The sequence below is a fragment of the Sarcophilus harrisii genome, chromosome 2 (genome assembly GCF_902635505.1).
Source record: "Sarcophilus harrisii chromosome 2, mSarHar1.11, whole genome shotgun sequence".
In the NCBI taxonomy this organism is placed as follows: domain Eukaryota; kingdom Metazoa; phylum Chordata; class Mammalia; order Dasyuromorphia; family Dasyuridae; genus Sarcophilus; species Sarcophilus harrisii.
This window is the reverse complement of record NC_045427.1, coordinates 624,579,553-624,598,137: the sequence shown is the minus strand read 5'-3', so window position 1 is coordinate 624,598,137 and position 18,585 is coordinate 624,579,553. Positions and strand designations below refer to the sequence as shown.

Below are 18,585 nucleotides of genomic sequence, written 5' to 3'. Positions count from 1 at the left end.
TATCTTGGGTTATTGCCAGTTGTTTTAACTTTAATCCTGCCTCTGGACTTCAACAAATTAGGAAGAGAGTGAGACTGATGACTTTTGTAATTTAGCTTCACTTAAATCCTGTTCATGTGCAAGTCAGGATATCATCAGTTTGTCTTTAGTCCTCTTTAAAAATGAACCACAACAATATATCACGACTTTTTTAGCTATTCCTCAATTATGGGCATACCCTCAATTTTCAATTCTTTGCTACTACAAGAAAGATCTACTATAAATATTTTTGTTCATATAAGTTCTTTTCCTTTGATCTCTTATATAAATCTAGTAGTGATACTTTGGGGTCAGAGAGCATATACAATTTTATGGTCCCTTGGGCATAATTCTGAATTACTTTTCAACATGGTTAGACCAGTTCACAACTTTACCATTTGTTCATTAGTGTACTTATTTTCCCATATCCGTTTGCCATTTCTGATAGATGAGAAATGATTACCTCAAAGTTCTTTTAATTTGCATTTCTCTAACAGTGATTTAGAGCATTTTTTCATATGACTATAGATAGTTTAGATTTCTTCTAAAAATTGCCTGTGTATATCCTTTGACCATTTTATCAATTGGGTAATGGCTCTTATTTTGTAAATTTGACTCAGTCCATATATATTTGTGAAATGAGAGCTTTATCAGAGAAACTTGCTGAAAATTTTTAAGATATTTGTTGTCTAGTGTATCTTTTATCATAGTGTAGTTTCATTGTTTCACTCTTTTAATTAAGTCTGGTTTTGCTTTTGATTGCCTTGAGATCATGGTTTCTACTGCCTTTTTTTTTTTAACCTCTGTTCACTTTCATTTATTTCATAAGGAAATGGCAAACCACTCTAGTATCTTTGCCAAGAAAAACCATGGGCACTATGGTCCATGGGATCACAAAAAAAGCCAAACATTACTGAATGACTGAAAAACATGTAGAGGAGGTTGTATTGAAGAAATAGGTTCTACATTGATTAAGGAGGTTGAGAAATAGGAATATTAAAGTTTCTTAGTATAAGGACAGGAATTGGGAAGAAGATGGGAATTAGGTTCTGAACTCTTTAAGAAAGGAAGGAGAATGACTAGAGTGAGAGATTCACTTTACTGCAGGTACCATAATTTGAGTGTAGTAGAAATTTTAATTGAATGGACTACAGAAAAGAAAAGGTTGCTGAATGATGGAAGTAAAGGTCAAGTCTGGAAGTGACAGTAGGGTCCCAAAGTGTTCCAGTTCTCTTTCAAGATCAGTGCATTAAGGGATGCAAGGAAATGTACAGCCCATACCAGAGAGGAAAGCTGGAGATGCAGTATTGTTAGTAGGGTGTTACATATTAGTAAGGTTTAACAGTTGGAAGGAATGTGAGGGAAAAGGGAATTTGTTCACTTTGGTTCCAGAATTACAAAGCATACAGTAGATGAGGTGGCCAGGACTGGAATGAGACATGGATGGGGTAGGATTGAGGGAGAATGAAGATAAAAACAGGAAAGAACTATTAGTTTTATTCTTAATAGCTGTTGATTGATAAGTTCAAAAATGTTGAAAAAAGAAAAACATAAATTAGGAAGAACTGAATGCTCCTCTGCTCACAGCGTCTCTGCACAATGAAGAGAAGTAGAGAAAACCAAGTTATGAAGTTACGATTCCATGCCATTCACTGGTGTAGACTTCTATAGAATTTGGAAGGATTTGAAGTTAGATATTTATATTTGCAAGTGTCTCTTTATAGCTATAACAGAGCCAAATATGAATGGGTTCATTTATAGTTGTATTTTAGTGTGAATGAATTAAACCTCCTTAGACCTAAGGAACATCCTTTTTTCTGTCATTGTGGAACAAAATATTTTGTTCCTTGTTAAGTGAATTTTACGCTGACAAACAAGTGATGAAAAATTGTAGGTGAAATCATATTCAAAAAACCATCTCAGTGTAAATTTGATCCTTTTACAGTGGCTAAATTAGGGCAAGAAGTGAAATGGCACCAGTTTATGATCTCTTTTCTTCCCAGTAGAGCAAGTCCAGGACCAGTATGCCTTTGCTATTGGAAATGCTATGTAGCAGCACACATCTGCTTAACTCCTAATTTTCAGATGGGTCCCCTTTCTTCTGTCCCAGTATTTTAGGTTGTAGATTTTGTTTTACGAAATATTCAGTAATCTAGACACAGATTAGATAGCAAGAGGGATTAATATAATGTCCAATGTAATCCAGTTTCTAGTTCTTCTGACACATTAGTTAGGTGTCTGGGGTCATGTCATTTAAGCCCTCCTCCCAAAACCTTACTTTACAGAGAACTCACATCTGAATTTTCCAGATCCCTTTGTACATTGCAGCAGCAGCTCTGCTTAATTTCTGCTGCACAGAAGAGCATGCCTCCCCTGCTGGTCTCCCTGTCTCACTTCCTGCTCAGTTTCTTTTTGTGTGTTGCCTTCCCCTATAAAATCGTAAGTTCCTTGAGAGCAGAACTGTCCTTTTTTTTTTCTTATTTGTATCTGCCAGTGCTTAGCACAGTGCCTTGCACTAAGAAGTACTTAATAAATGTTTACTGAATTAATTGAAAATAAAATTTCTAAGGCCAAGTTTCCTTATTTGTATAATAGGAATGATAAATAACACCTGTAGTCCCTACCTCTTGGTACCCGGTGAGGTCATGTATGTGACATTGTGTGCAAACCTTGAAGTACTATAGAATGTCAGCCATTATTTTTTCTAATGAATGCAATTTTCTGATATTGAGTGAAGTATCCTCTTTTATTCTTTGTTATTAAAGTCTCTGACAACAAAATACATCATTGAAGTATATCTTCTTTATTAATGAAGATTTCACTTAAACAGTTGAAGTTGTTTTTCAGATAAATATTAGTCCCTGCTAATTATTGCAAAAAGTGAAAAAGGGCAAGAATTTATTTATGCAGCATTTTCAAAGATGGAAATCTTCCATAGAAGGGCATTTTCTAGATGGCTGGAATTTTTCTGCCTAGCAATCAGATTTTTTCTTGTTACCCTCTCAATGGAAATCTAAAATGCATTACACATTTTCTTGGTTCGTTTTCTATCTTTATGTGATGACAAATCGTATTACAATAATTAGTATTCATAATGGTGGTTTAATGGTATCATGCAAGTGCTATGAGCTCAAACAGGAATTTTGGTACTTTTGTACATCAGGTTAACCTAAATGTAGTTCCTAGGTTTTCTAAGTTTTCTTAGGCTAATAAAGGTCAGAAGCACTTGAGCTCAGCAGCTTGCTGATGGACTTTCTTAGAGCTGAAGGGATAATAGCTAAGGTACCAGAAAACCAGTTACTGAAAATATCACTTACATACTAAAAAACTTAAGGATTGGTCAGTGTTGATTTTTAAGTGCTTACTATTGAGGAGGTACTGTGCTTAGTTCTGCCCAAGAAAGGCAAACACAGTTCCTACTTTCAAGGAGTTCATTTTCTAATGGGCATTAAAATTGCCAATGGACATGGAAATTTTAATATACAAGACATATATGCAGGATAAAATGGAGGTAATCTTGGGAGGGAAGGCTTTAGCAATACGGGTCAGAAAAGGCTTTTTGTAGAAGACCAAGGCCACCAGAGGGCTGGATCAGCAGAATATACTTGGGTCAGAAGCCAGCCCTAAATCAAGAAAACTAAGAGCAAGTGAAGTCATCAGCCAGAACACATTGTCAGAAGTAGAATTTAGGAAGATTTGGATAGCATATATGGGTAATCAGTGACAATGACTGAAGCAGATAATTCTCAGATAGGGCTCTGTGGATATAGGATTCTTAAGTATCCGAGGGAGGGGGGGAAAGGGTGGGTTGTGTGTGAATGCCAAGCTCTTAAACTGGCAACATCTCATTGGACTTGGTGACATTATTCTTAGTGTCCGAGTCTTCTTTCCCTTTTCCTTTCTCCCTCTCCTCAATACAGGATTATACTCCGTTTTACTGAATAATTATTCTCTATTGCAAGCCTACATCTTTTGTCTTCTGAAATGCTCCTTCAGGATGATGGCTGCTAAAACTTGTATAACTGCTTGTACCTTTTTTTTTTTTTTCTTTTGACTGTAATGTTCCTGCAGTTTTCATCTGGAAATTCTTTCAGGAGATAATCAGAGGATTCTTTTGATTTTCACTTTGCTTTCTGATTCAGAGCAATTTGGGCAAGGTTGGGTTTTTGTTTGTTTGTTTTGTTTTATTTTAATGATTTTTGAAATAGGATATCCAGGTTTTTCTTGTTGTTGTTGTTTTATCATAGCATTCAGATAGTTTTTCTTCTAGATCTTTTTCAAGTTATTTTGACAAGAAATAACATGTCTTTTTTTGAAAATGCCCCCCAATTATATAACAAATACAAATGAAACTAAATGAATCCACAGATTCTATATGTCTTCACTTGTTTCTCTTTCTTGAGTCTATCGCCCTCTCTTGGGAAATTGGTGACATATTTCATAAATTTTCTAGAAACAGGTCATTGCATTGATTAGAGTTGTTAAGTCTTACAGATGTATTTTTCTTGATAAACTTGTTGCCCTTGTACAAATTGTTCCTGCCTGCTTATTTTGACTTTCAGTTTATCCTACTCAGGATTTTTAGAATATCTCTTTAATCACTTCTTGCAATGCATTAATGTAATTGAAACCATTTACCACAGTTTATTCAGCTGCTCATCCATTGATTGGCAGCACTTCTTCCCTTCTCCCTCTTAATAGTTTATTTTTTCCAGTTATATGTAAAGATAATTTTCAACATTCACATTTATAAGATTTTTAGTTTCAAATGTTTTCTCTTTCCCTATCTTCTCCCCTTCCCAAGATAGCAAACAATCTGATATAGGTTTGTTATATTAAGTATGTTTCCACATTATTCATACAATGAAATAAGAATCAAAACAAAATGGAAAAACCATGAGAAGGAAAACATACAATGCTTTGATCTGCATATAGATTCCATAGATCTTTCTCTGGATGTGGACAGCATTTTCCATCACAAGTCTATTGGAATTGTTTTAGATCATTGTATTTACCACAACATATTTAGTCATTTCCCAAATTGATGGGCATTCCCTCAATTTCCAGTTCTTTTGTTAACACTTCCAAGTTGTTTTCTTTTCTCACATTTTTTAATACTACCTTCAGAATCAGAAAATTTGTTTTGATCCTCCCTAATTTTAACTTCTTTCATTTCTCCTTATCTCTGCTGATTTTCCTATTGAGTTTGGTGTTATTTCTATACTAAATTGTGTGGCTTAACCTTTCTTTTGTCTTTTTCAGATGCATAAAGTTCTTTTACTTTGAACTTGCCCCAACCCTTTCTCCATGTTTTTGTATATTCTTCTCATGTGTTCCAGTTATGAGAAATAACAATTTCCACCCCCTTCTTCCTCCTTTTTGTTATTGTGATTTCTTTTTTTCACTCCCTTCTCATTCTTTTTTTAAAACTCTCAGAATAGAACCAGGTCATCCTCCAGGTCTCCTTCCTTCCTTTCTCCTCCAATAAAAGAAGAAAAACAAAGGCTTTGTGAATGTGCATAGTCAAGAAAAACAAACTCCTGCTTTGCCTATGTCTAGAAGCATGTTTGCCATCCTGCGTATTTTGTTTATCACCTTTTTGTCAAAAGATGTTTGTGGCAGTCCTTTTTGTAGTAGCAAGAAACTGGAAACTGAGAGGATGCCCATCAGTTGGAGAATGGCTGAATAAGTTATGGTATATGAATGTTATGGAATATTATTGTTCTATAACAAATGATGAGCAAGATGATTTTAGAGAGGACTGGAGAGACTTACAGGAACTGATGCTAAGAGAAATGAGCAGAACCAGGCGATCATTGTACACAGCAACAAAATTATACGTTGATCAATTCTGATGGTCATGGCTCTCTTCAACAATGAAATGATTACAATCAGTTCTAATGATCCTGGGATGAAGAGAGCCATCTATACCCAGAGAGAGGAGTGTGGAAACTGGGTGTGGTTCACAACATAGCATTCTCATTCTTTTTGTTGTTGTTTGCTTGCATTTTGTTTTCTTTCTCATTTTTTTTCCTTTTTGATCTAATTTTTCTTGTACAAATATGTACACATATATTGGATTTAACATTTTAACACATATTGGATTACTTGCCATCTAGGGGAGGGATGTGGTGGGAAAGGGGAAAATTTGGAACACAAAGTTTTGTAAGGGTCAATGTTGAAAAATTATCCATGCGTATTATCCATAAAAAGCTCTTTTAAAAAAAAAAAAAAGATAGGTAGTGTTCTTCATGTGTCCTTTGGCAACTTGTTTGATTGTTACATTAATTAGAGCTGTGAAGTTTTTCAAAAGTGTTCATTTCTATGATGTTTTTATAGTATACGTTGTTATCTTGGTTCTACTCCCCTGACAGTGAGAGCTTTTGTGAAAGGATTCCCTTCATAATTTCTTATGACACAATTCCATTTGATTTTTATACTATTATGTGTTTAACTATTTCCTGTTTGATAGACACCTAATTTTTTGCCACCCCAGAGATAGCTTTAATAAGTGTTTTTGTACATATACAACCCTTTCTTTCACGTCTTTTAGTGTATTGACCCCCAGTAGTGCTCTGGCTGGGTAAAAGTCTGGTGACTTTCCAAATTGCTTTCCTGAAGGGTTGAACCAGTTCACAATTCCAATGACAGTGCATCAATTTCCCTGTTTTCCCTTAGTTCCTCTGACATGCCACTTTCCTTTGGGGGTGAAAGTAGATCTTCTGAGTTGCCTTAATTAGTATTTTTCATTAATAGTAAATTAGAACATTTTCCTCCATTATCAGTACTTTTTAAAGACACTATCTTTCTGAAGGCACACTCCTTTCTTCTTCTTTATCATCTTACAGCCCCTTCCACTTGTACACATATATTTAATTTTCTAGGTTTCTTTCTTTTTCTAAGAATCTGGGTCAGTCTCTCATTAAGTATTTATTAAATGCCTACTATGTGCCAGACAAGTTGCTATATGCTGCAGATGTTGCACTATATGCATACAGAACTGAGCCTATAACCCTAATCCAATCTTAATTAGTTCACTTCACCTATCTGTCTCAGTTTCCTCTACTGTAAAATGGGAATAATAATACCCATTTCCTAAGGTTGTTGTTAAAATCAGATGAGATTAAATGTATGATGTACTTAGTGTAGTGCTTGTCACTGAATTGATGCAGCTTCTTTTTCTTTTATCTTCCTTTTTAGTTTGTGTTTTTCATTTCAACATTCTTGCACAGATTTCTTTATCAGGAATTCTTAAGCATCCTCTTCTATTAAAGACCCATTCTCCCCCCCCCCCCAATAAGATCATACTTAGCTTTGTAGGGTAAGTTGTTCTTGGTCCTTTTGATTTATGGAATGCTGTATTCCAAGATCTCCTTGTTTATATTAGAAGCTTTTGGGTGTTGTGTGGTGGTGATTGTAGTTTCTTGGTACTTAAAACAATTTCTTTCTTCTGGAAGTTTTCATTTTGGGGTTTCTTTTAGTAGGGGAGTAATTCTTTTGATTTTTCAATGTGTCCTTCAGTTTTTATATCTGGGATATTTTCACTTACAATTTTTGTCAAATATATCAAAATTTTCCATATTCTTTGGTTTCTTTGAATTGTTTTGATGGCATAAAATTCTCTTTAGTAAATTCTGATAATTCTTTTAATTTGAACTGTTGTGATTGCATCTTGTTAATTTTTCATTTTAATAATTTGATTTTCCTCCTCTTAATTTTTGTTAATATTTTAAAAAGCTCTTAGTTTTGTTTATCAGTTCTGTGGTTTTTGTCCTTTTGTATCTAATTTGTAAATTTTCTACTCTTCTAAATTGGGTGCTCAGTTCCTTAATCCTTTTTTGTTTGTTTGTTTTGTTAATTTCTCAGAGATATAGATTTCCTACTGAGGACCACTTTAGTTGCATCCAGAAATTTTTGATACACTGTTTCATTGTTATCAATGTCTTTAACATCATTATTTGTATTTTGTTGTTTTGGGCTTTATTCATTATTCAGGATTGCTACCATTACTTAATTTCCATTTGTATCTTTTGTTCTTATTTTCTTTATTCATTATTAATTTTATTGCTATACTTTATAAATTACTTGTTTATTAGGCAGCTAGGTGGGATAATGAATAGAATGCTGGTCTAGAAGTCAAGAAAATCTGAATTGAAATCCAGCCTCAGTCATTTACTAGCTCTAGGACTTTGAACAAGTTATTAAGTGCTTAAAAGTCCCAGTGCCTCACATGCTCTATAAATGGTAGTAAGTATTGTTGTTGTTATATATGCCTTTGAAGTCTTTTTATAATTTCTTTGTGCTCTAACATTTAAACAGACTTTGTGATAGTATCATGGAGTTACTAGAAATGTGTTTTATTTGGTAATCCCTTTTAGAAGTCTGTACTCAGTCCAAAGTAGTTCATCCAACAATTTGTTCATAGCTTCTTATATCCACACAAGGAGAAATACTGGCAGTGCAGTAGAACGTGACTGAATTTGTCTTCAGAAGGCCTGGTCCCTTTTTTTGGCCTTTACAAATCTGTGCCCTTTGGTGTTATTTTACCACACATTTATTATATTATATATATACATGTATATATATATATATATATATATATATATATATATATATATATATATATATATATATATATATATATATATATATATCAAATATAAGATGAAGATGTTGATCTAAATAGTTTGAAGGGCCTTTCTAATTCCTTTACTCTGATTCTGTGATAGCCAGAGGATGACTTCTGATGGACCTTGAATTGCATAAACACCAAGTCAGGCACAGTTAAGGGCCCTTGTGTCCAAGACCTCAGCTAAGCAAAGGATGCACAGAAAGGTAACAATAGTCTGTGTCCTCCACAAGCTCACAGTGTAATGGAGGAGACAAGGCAAATGTGTACGAGCAAGCTACAATCAGAATAAATACAAAATAATCAAAAGACAGATGCCACTGAAGTTAAGAGGGATCAGGAAAGACTTCCTGTAGAAGGTGACATTTTAGCTGGGATCTGAAGAAAGCCAGAAAGCAGAAATGAGGAGGGAGTGTTCCAGGCATAGAGGCAGACTATGAAAATGATCAGTCAGGAGATGGAATGTCTTGTTTGAGGAAGAGCATAGAAACAACTGTTACTGGATGTGTGAGAAGAATGGAAAGGTGCTGTAAAGGGCTTTGAACAGTAGATGCTGAAAATAAGAGCTGAGATTGCTTTGTGAGAGAGGATTGCAGATATAAGGACTCTGATTACCAATTTGACTTGCCTTCTCTCTCTCTCTCTCTCTCTCTCTCTCTCTCTCTCTTTTTTTTTTTGTTGTTGTTGTTGTTGTCGTCCCTGGGGGAAAGCCTTCTCTATTGGATTTTAATAAGATCTATCCTAAGGGTTTGAGAAATAATGGCATGATGTTAGTAGGGGACTGCTCCATAATTCTGAGCTCTTCCTTATTGTCTGAAGGAAAACAAAGTGTCTGCACTAGATATTGAGGAACCCTGACAGTCAGAAGTAGTTGTATGCTCTTCCTATTACTATTTAAAGTCTTTCACACCCTGGTTCTGACCTCCTTCCATCTTTTTGCACATAATGCTCTGTGTGCTCTCTGGTCTGGCCAAATTGGACTTCTTGGATTTCCTCACCAGTGCTGCTCTCTTCCTAAAGCCTCTCTCTTGACTCCTTAGCTAAGACCTTGTCTTTATTTGGTGTCTGTTGTTCTCAACAATCATTTTCTGTTCCTTCATCAAAGGGCTCATCAGCGGCTGTGTAGAAGAGGGAAAATAGGGCAGAAGTTCTAATTCTTTTAAAAAGGAAGGAAGTCTGTAATGTTTTCTTCTCTAAAATATAATCGTTCTTTGTGAGCAGATTTCTTGGGGGGGCTTCTGGAGGCAGCCTTAGTTTCAGTTCTGTATAATAATCACCTCACATACAGCCATCTGTTAAAGTCCACATCCTTTATTATCTTCGGCTTCTGAATCTCCTTCCTAGGGCTCGGCTAGCTTTCTGGAGGCCTTCCGGATCTTGGCTTCAGTGTTCTCCACAAGACAGCCTGCCACCACTTCTCTGTCTTCCTTCATTCTGCCCAACTGAATCCTGGCTTCTCAATCTCCCAGAGTGCTTCCAGTGGGCTTGTCCTTTTATATCCTCTTTTAGAGGTGTGAACTCAAAGGTTGACGCCTCCTCTGAGAGTGGGATTGTGGGCTTCTGATTTGTGAATCTTCTCCACTCCTCTCTTGACTTGTAAATCTTGTAGAATGAATGAGTATTCCAATGTACTGACTCCAATGAGTAAGTACTAAATACATTAGTGAGCTGTTAAGTACCATGCTAAATTAGATAACTGATGTAGCCCGAATTTAGGGTTAGGGTTAGAGTCGACTTCTAACAGAAGTCAACAAGTAATAACAGCCCAGTGCTGGGCCACCTTGATTGCTGACCAAAAAATTTTGGAATGGATTATTTAGGGCACAGTTAGCCAACTTCTAGAAAAGATAATAGATATCATGAAAAGTCAGTCCTTCCTCCAGATCGGGCCAGACTCACCACGCTTCCTTTTTGGCAGGGCTCTTAACTGGTAGAATTGGAGAATCCTGTATACTTAGCTGATCACCTGACATCATATGGATAAGTGGATCATACATCTTAGGTGGATTAAGAAGTAGTTGAATGGCTAGACGTTGGGCCTTTATTTTTTTTTTTATTTATTTTTAAGTTCACTTTTATAGACTTCACTCCTAAGGAAACTTCCAGGAGGAGGCTCAGAGACCAGGCATCTGTGGTTGGCCTTGTACTGTGTCACATTTTTATCAGTAACTTGAGTGGAGGCATAGAAGTCAAGCTTATCAGAGCTTCAGATGACTAAAAGCTTCAAGAGATACCAAGAAAATCACATGACAGCAGGGGAAAAATGATAATTTAAACAGCTAGAATGCTGGCAGAACTTATGAATAAAATGACTTTTAACAGTGATAATTGTAGTCCTACTTTTGGGTTCAGAAAATCGACTTGACAAGTACCAAATAGGGATGTGTGGCTAGAAAGTAGATCTGTTACCCTAATACCCATAGGCAGTTTTCTCCCCATTCCACTCCCCCATCTTTCATCTTAAAAGTTGTTCTGATTTGCCTGGTACTGTGGAAAGACCGCTACGTCTGAGTTCAAGTCCCAGCTTTATCAAACCCCCATTTATCAAACCAGTTACATTTATGGGCTTGTTTCCCTATCTGAATCAACTGATCTCTGAGACCCCTTTTAATTCTACATCATTTTCCAACTAGTCCTTGGTAGGCAAACTTTGTCCTACATTTTTCTCAGATGCAATTTTGTTAAGAGGCAATACTTTTCCTTTCTCTAATGAAACCCTTGCTTTTGTTTGACAGCAGCAATTTTAAAAACAAAGGGAAAAAAACTCCCCTGTGTTCATACTTCATAAACTTTAGTAGTTCTTTCTAGATTCCTTCTGGTCATGTCATTTTTGTACATGTGAATCACAGAAATGAATGGTAGTTGTCAGGTTGAACAAGTCTCAGGAATTTCCCTATCATATCCTGGATAAATGCCCTGGAAAGACAAAAAGTTTTCTTCTGTTTTTAATGTTCACAGATATTATGCTGAGTATCAGTTCCTGTCAGCACTTTCGCTAGCGATCATTATTTGTATTCTCTTTCTTACTCCTACTGAATATCTTCTCACCTGAGAGTACCTTTAGATCAGCAGCATCATTCCTTGGAGAACAAGAAATTACTTTTAAAAGGTTTTACTTTCTTCCTTTTCAGGAATAACATCCTGTCTGTTGCTTAGCTACAAGAATTATTCTTTTTTCCTTTGTCACAATTTTCTATCCTCCAGCTTCCTGATGCAGAGACCAAGGAAGATTCCTCTTTTCTCCTTTAGATTTGTTTTTGTCCTTGGTTTCACTACAAAGATTTTTTAAAATGAACATTACATTTCTCTCTGATAATCTGGAGAATGGAGTTACACTCCTCAGCCCTTCTTCCTTCTCTCCTGGCATTCCTTCTTCAGAGAAGGAGAACAGTCTACACCCAGACTAGATAAGTCTTTTGACCATGTTAGTACAGAAGTTATGTACATTGTCACTTAGCCTTGTTGCCAACTATTATCTTTATTTTATACATGTAAGACATGAGACATAGATTATTAGTGGTCCTAGGGGAAAACATAATGGCGTGCTCTATAAAATGCAAGACATGTTGCCTTGTCTGTGAGAGGTCTCAATAAAAACAATTTAGTGATGCTGCAGTACAACAACAAAACATATTTATTATGTTAAATATAGATGTAAAAGAAAGCATTAACTACTATGGTTCTTCTGCATCCTTGTTGTGATGTGTGTATCAAAACAATAACACCCTTGAAGACTGGCTTCCATCTGCATCATGTTACTCAAGCTGTTTTTTCAGAAGTCACTGGTGATCCTCAATCTTTTTTCTCAATCCTCATTGACCTTCACCTGCTTACAGTATTTTACACTAATTGACTACCCCCATCCTGCCTGGTGCTCCTTCCTCTTTTGCCTTGTGTAACAGCATTCTTTCCCATTCTTTTTCCTTCCTCTCTTTTTTGGTGTCCCTTCTTCCTTTAATCTCTGTTTCCTAACTTGGCTTTGTTCAGAAGGTACTCCATTTCTTTCTTTTTTTTAATGTATTCTTATTTTTTTTATTAAAGCTTTTTATTTTCTTTCTTTTTTTTATTATAACTTTTTATTGACAGAACATATGCCTGAGTAATTTTTTACAATATTATCCCTTGCACTCACTTCTGTTCCGACTTTGCCCTTCCTTCCCTCCACCCCCTCTCCTAGATGGCAAGCAGTCTTATACATGTTAAATATGTTATAGTATATCCTAGATACAATATACGTGTGCAGAACCGAACAGTTCTCTTGTTGCACAGGGAGGATTGGATTCAGAAGGTAAAAAAATAACCTGGGAAGAAAAACAGAAATGCAAACAGTTTACACTCATTTCCCAGTGTTCCTTCTCTGGGTGTAGCTGCTTCTGTCCATCATTGATCAATTGGAACTGAGTTAGATCTTCTCTTGTCGAAGATATCCACTTTCATCAGAATATATCCTCATATGATATCGTTGTTGAAGTATATAATGATCTCCTGGTTTTGCTCATTTCACTTAGCATCACTTCATGTAAGTCTCTCCAAGCTTCTCTGTATTCATCCTGTTGTAAGGAATGCCTTACAGAACAATAATATTCCATAACATTCATATACCACAATTTACCCAGCCATTCTCCAATTGATGGGCATCCATTAAAGATTTTTATTTTCAAAACATATACACAGATAATTTTTCATTATTGACCCTTGCATAGCCTTGTGTTTAAGATTTTCCCCTCCTTCCCCCACCCCTTCCCTAGATGGCAAGAAATCTAATATATGTTATACATGTTAAAATATATGTTAAATCCAATATATATAAACATTTATACAATTATCTTGCTGCACAAGAAAAATCAGATTCTGAAAGAAAGAAAATGAATAAGAAAACAAAATGCAAGCAAACAACAACAAAGAAGATGAGAATGTTATGTAGTGGATACTCCATTTCTTGCTGCTTTTTGCAATTACTTTTGCACCTTCTCTCTTGTGCCCTGCCATATTGGACTGGGAGGAGTTGGCTGTGTGTTTCTAGTTCCTCATAGATGCCTCCATCTCTTCACAGCTTTGTCATTTCTTGAAGCTTCTTCTATCATTTGGTGTTCCAAGTATTTGTTGTTATCAGCAACTTTTAGATCATGTTCCTTCTTTTCTCAAGGAGTTGAATTCCTGACTCCATTCATTCTCTTTCCACTCTAATCCCTGATATACTTGATGTTGGCAAATGTTTGGAATGTTGACAATATCTTGTGCTCTTCATCAGCCTCTTTAGTGGACAGAACATAGGACTTGAGCGTTCAGGAGTTGAAGCTCTTTTCACTATATTATATATAGTGTAATAGACAAAACTTTGTTTCTCCGACAGAAAAGTTAGATAGGGATAGTGTTATTTAAGGCAGAATTGCACAGTCATCAGCCTCATTGGTGGCAGGAGAAAAGTCCAGGATGACTGGCAATGGCTCAGGATGCAGTAAATGACCCTTTGATTCCTGACCAGGCTCTAAGCACTCCACACTGCCTATATCAATCACCTTCATGACCATTGGAACAAATTGTTCTTATCTACCCATTCTTCCAAGGAAAGTTTTCGTATGCTTGGGATAGATATCCCCCTAATTTATTGATTTGAGGCCTGTGGTTACCCTCAGCCTGGTTTAGCCCATCTGCCAAGATGGTTTACTGGAGTGTGACCACTATGTATGTTATAGCTTGGAGAGCCACAAGTGAGAATTGAATGAAGGTGGACATCAAAGGCAGATGAGTGGTCCTGAAAAGGGCTCAGCAAGCCCTAAAACCAGAGGTGCCATTTTCTCTGAATACTCCATATACCTTCTGCTTTCTGAGAAAATTAAGACTCTCTGTTGTGAGTTCCCTCATCTATCTTGTTCCATGCCTCAAAATTTTCATATCTTCATTTATTCTCTCTGATTTTCAATTTCCTCATGTATAAAATAGTAGGAGTATATGATTAGACTAGACCTTACAACTCTGAATCCAGTGAGCTTTAGTAGATTTAATGTAATACTTATTTATACCTCTGAGTATTTCAATATACTCCGAGTATTTTTACATATGTGTATTTTCTCATTGAATTATAAGCTTAGTGATGGTTTTGGCCATGTCATTTTTATCTCTCACTCAGCTGTTAAGACAGTGCCTTGGGCATTATAGAAGCTTCCTAACCTTTGAATTAAATCTTTGAGTCGCCCAAATTATGTTAGCTCTATACTATCTTTTTTTTCCTATTTTTTCAGCCTTTTAATTTTTTCTGTAGTATTTTATTTTTCCAAATACATGCAAAGATTGTTTTTAGCATTAACCTTTTCAAAACCTTGTATTCCAAATTTTTTCTCCCTCTCTTTTCTGTCTCCTTTCCCTGAGACAGCAAGTAATCCAATATAGGTTAAACATGTACAGTTCTTCTAAACATATTTCCATTTTCATCATGCTGCACAAGAAAAGTCAGATCAAAGGGGACAAATCACATAGCTCTATACTTTCAGTAAAGCCAGTAGGTAATCAGTGAGTGGTTGTGGAATGAATACAAAACATTTTCGTGCTTTTTCTCAAGATGATTTGAAAACTTTGGAAAACTTTAGAATTTTTATCAGTGCAATGATAAATCAGAAGTTCAAGGGACTAAAGGTAAAACCTACCTTCACTGCTGGATTTAATGATGAATTTAAACTGCAGAATGAAATATACAGTTTTGGACATGGTTAATGTGAGAATTTGTTTTGCAGGACTAAGCATATTTATTATGAAAAGATTTTCTTATTTTTTTTAATTGTTCAGTTAGAAATAGGACGAGAGAATAAGGTAATAAATGGTTGTATAAATAAATAAGTTTTAAAACATAGTTGATGAATTTATTGTTTCTTGTGTTACCATAATAAGATTCCGCCTAACGTCTATCTGTTTTTCTTACAGAATGAGAAGACTTTGAGGCATTCCATGAGTTGTTCAAGTCACATTTCTAAGGTACTTATTTAGACATTTCTATGTAATTCCTTTTGTGAGTCTTGTGATAGTTTTTTTTTTTTCTTTTACAGTAATTGTTTTTTTTTTCTTCCAAAGAACTTGAAACCCATAATATATATTTTATTTCTTTTAATTATAGCTTTTTTTTTTTTACAAAATATATGCGTGGGTAAATTTTCAACTTTGACCCTTGCAAAACCTTCTGTTCCAAATTTTCCCCTCCTTCCCCCCATCCCCTCCCCTAGATAGCAGGTAGTCCAATACATGTTAAATATATTAAAATACAATGTACATTTTCTATCTGTTATTTAAAGCCAGCAGACTGGGTAGGCATTGGTTTGGTTGGAGTAACAGAAGCAATGATTTTTTTAAAATAGTATCATATGATTTTATACTGAGCCTCAATCCCAGAGATCTCAGAATCTTAGAATTTTAGAGAACATCTAGCCTACTTTTCCCTATGATAAACAAATCCTTTCTATAACAGTCTTGACACAGGATAATCCAATTTCTCAGGGTCTTCTCCAAAGATGATTTCTTTATTTAATGAAGCGGAGAATTCTGGTTTTTAGCATCACTAAATACAATGAAGTTGTTTCTTACATAAGAATCTCAAGAATTGGAAGCAATTTCAGAGGACATTCTAAAGTTCCTAAAAACTGTGATCTGGCACTAAATTTGTGATCACTATGCTTAAATCCAGGAAAGAATAGGATTGTCTATAGTTTCCTGTATTGTTAATAAAATGATTAGGTTCATTTCTGTTTCTCTAGGTAGAATTTTTTTGTTAAGACTTTCATTATTTCCCAAATCTTATTTTTGTATTTGCTTTCTTATAATGTGGAGCACTGAATTTAAAGAAACAATCTCAATTAAAAGGGAAATATGTAAAGTCAAGACCCTACTCCATATGGAAAAGAGCTTATTAATTTGAGATTACAAGAAATCCATTGTTTTCAAAAAGCATATATAAATTACATTGTTCTGATTGGAAAGAAACAGCTGCATGATCATATTATGAATTTTAAAGGTATGCTAGAAGGACCCCACTCATTCATCTAGATTAACGTATACCTGCTCAGGATTCCTCTGTGGAATCTAACAAGTAATCATTCATCCTCCTCATGAAGAATCTGCAACATGTAGAAGACACCTGTATCATTTTGGGACAGCTCAGATTGTGAAGTTTTTCTTTGGCTTAAGTTTAATCTGCTTAAGCCAAAATCTGCCCCCTAGCAATTTCCAGCTCTTACTCCTAGTTCCTTGTTCTGAATAAGAATCTGGAATTCTCTGACTATAAAGATGTAATTGCATAGACTCAATGTCAGCCCAAACAGGATTCAAGTATTTGAATATAGCTATGTGGAAAGGAACTGGATTTGCTCGGCAGGGTCCAGATTGTAGAAGACTGATTTTCTGTCAATTATTGAAATGTTTTTGATTTAATTACATAAAATGTTGCTTTTTAAAGCTTTTCCAGCAAAATGCCCCTCACAAATGTTTGTTATACAAGATTCCTTGAAAGATTTCATAGCAGTTAATTTTGTTTATATCAAATTTTGATTATATTAAAGGTCTAAGATCACAGAAAGGCATTCTATGCAAAAGTTAATTGCCATTATCCCAGAAGATTCCTAAACTGTCTGGCTGGATGGGAGATTTCCTAGATGACTCCTTTCTCCTGTTTGAAGTCCCTCTGACCCATTTCCTCCCCTTCCTCTCCTGCCCTTTCAGGCCTCATGACTTCTGCTTCACCGCTCTGCTAGGGCCGCTCTGGTCATTCCCCATTCCTTAGTCCAGTCTCTCATTAGCCTTGGCAGACCATCTCCCCTCACTCTGTGTTTGTGACCCTCTTGTTTCCGGTTCTCTTCTTGCTCAGCCAGACAACTCTCAGGCGCCATTCCTGGCCAATACCCATGTACTAGAAACTGCAGATGGTGCCCTCTGTCTTGGGCCTTCCCTTGTGTCCAGTTCTGTCTCCTTGATGATGTCATCAGTTTCCAGATGCTCAGTTATCCTCTTTATTAGTACACTCTGCTCATCCTCTCCCCCACCCCACTGCCAAAATTACTTTATTTTTTTTAGCACATGTGTTCTGTTCCTCTGTTTGTACAGAGAGGGGCTGTTCCATTTTGCTTTTTTATCCTCCGAGTCTTAGAGTAGGAGCAGAGGCTTGCTCTGTGATGTCACTGATGTCACAGGTGAGGAAATCCCCAGTGCACCTTCTTTGCTCTCCACTCGTAGACTCTTGCCTGAAACCCAAGAAGTTCAGTGGGTGCTCAGGAGCACACCGCCATCCTTGGACACCAAGACAGGTTTTTCTGGCTCCAAGGCATCATCAGCTACGCCAGAGGCATGTTCCTTTAAAAGACTTGAATTTAATTCAGTGGACCCCAGGCCTGCTCTCCTCACTTTGCAGTGGTACCTGCAGGTTCAAGGTTCCTCAGCAGTCTGCCCATTTCCTTGACCTAGAACTAGATATTGAAAAGATGGCAGATTTGCACCTTTTCCAACATGCTGCACAATGTCCCCTTTGGGGGAATCCTGGGGCTTCTTTTTGGTCCCATTACACAGCTTCATCCTTTTTTCAGTCCCTTCCCTGAAAGACTATGGCCAGAAGCAGCCATGAGCCTATGTGTCCTAAGGCTTCTCTATCTTGCCATTTCACTCTGGGCTGGAAAAAAATGACTTGCTTAGACTTTTTCTTGGATTTGTAGACAGAGGTAGGACTGGTACATTTTGAGATTTTTTTGTGAAGGAATTGTGGGGGTAAACTTAATTATATACTTCCTGATACTCTGTCATCTTGGCGTCTCCTCCCAGTTTTCCATATCAAACTTCCATTTTTTTTCAACAGCCTCTGTTATAATTTCATCTTCACCAGCTCCTTCTTGGGCATTTTTGAATTGGATTTCTAAAACTTAACATGTCTAAAACAGAAATCATTATTTTTCTCTCTAAGCCTCACC

At 36.1% G+C, this 18,585-nt stretch overlaps 1 protein-coding gene across 7 annotated transcripts in view; it reads left to right on the top strand.

The window, feature by feature from the left end:
* MARCHF8 (membrane associated ring-CH-type finger 8) overlaps positions 1-18,585 on the top strand; it is a 104,807-nt gene that overhangs the window by 56,254 nt on the left and 29,968 nt on the right. For all 7 annotated transcript variants that reach the window (XM_023497070.2, XM_023497034.2, XM_003754925.4 and 4 more), the window contains one exon: positions 15,566-15,616. In XM_023497070.2, the coding sequence (XP_023352838.1) occupies positions 15,566-15,616 (51 nt within the window). The remainder of the gene's footprint in view (positions 1-15,565; positions 15,617-18,585) is intronic.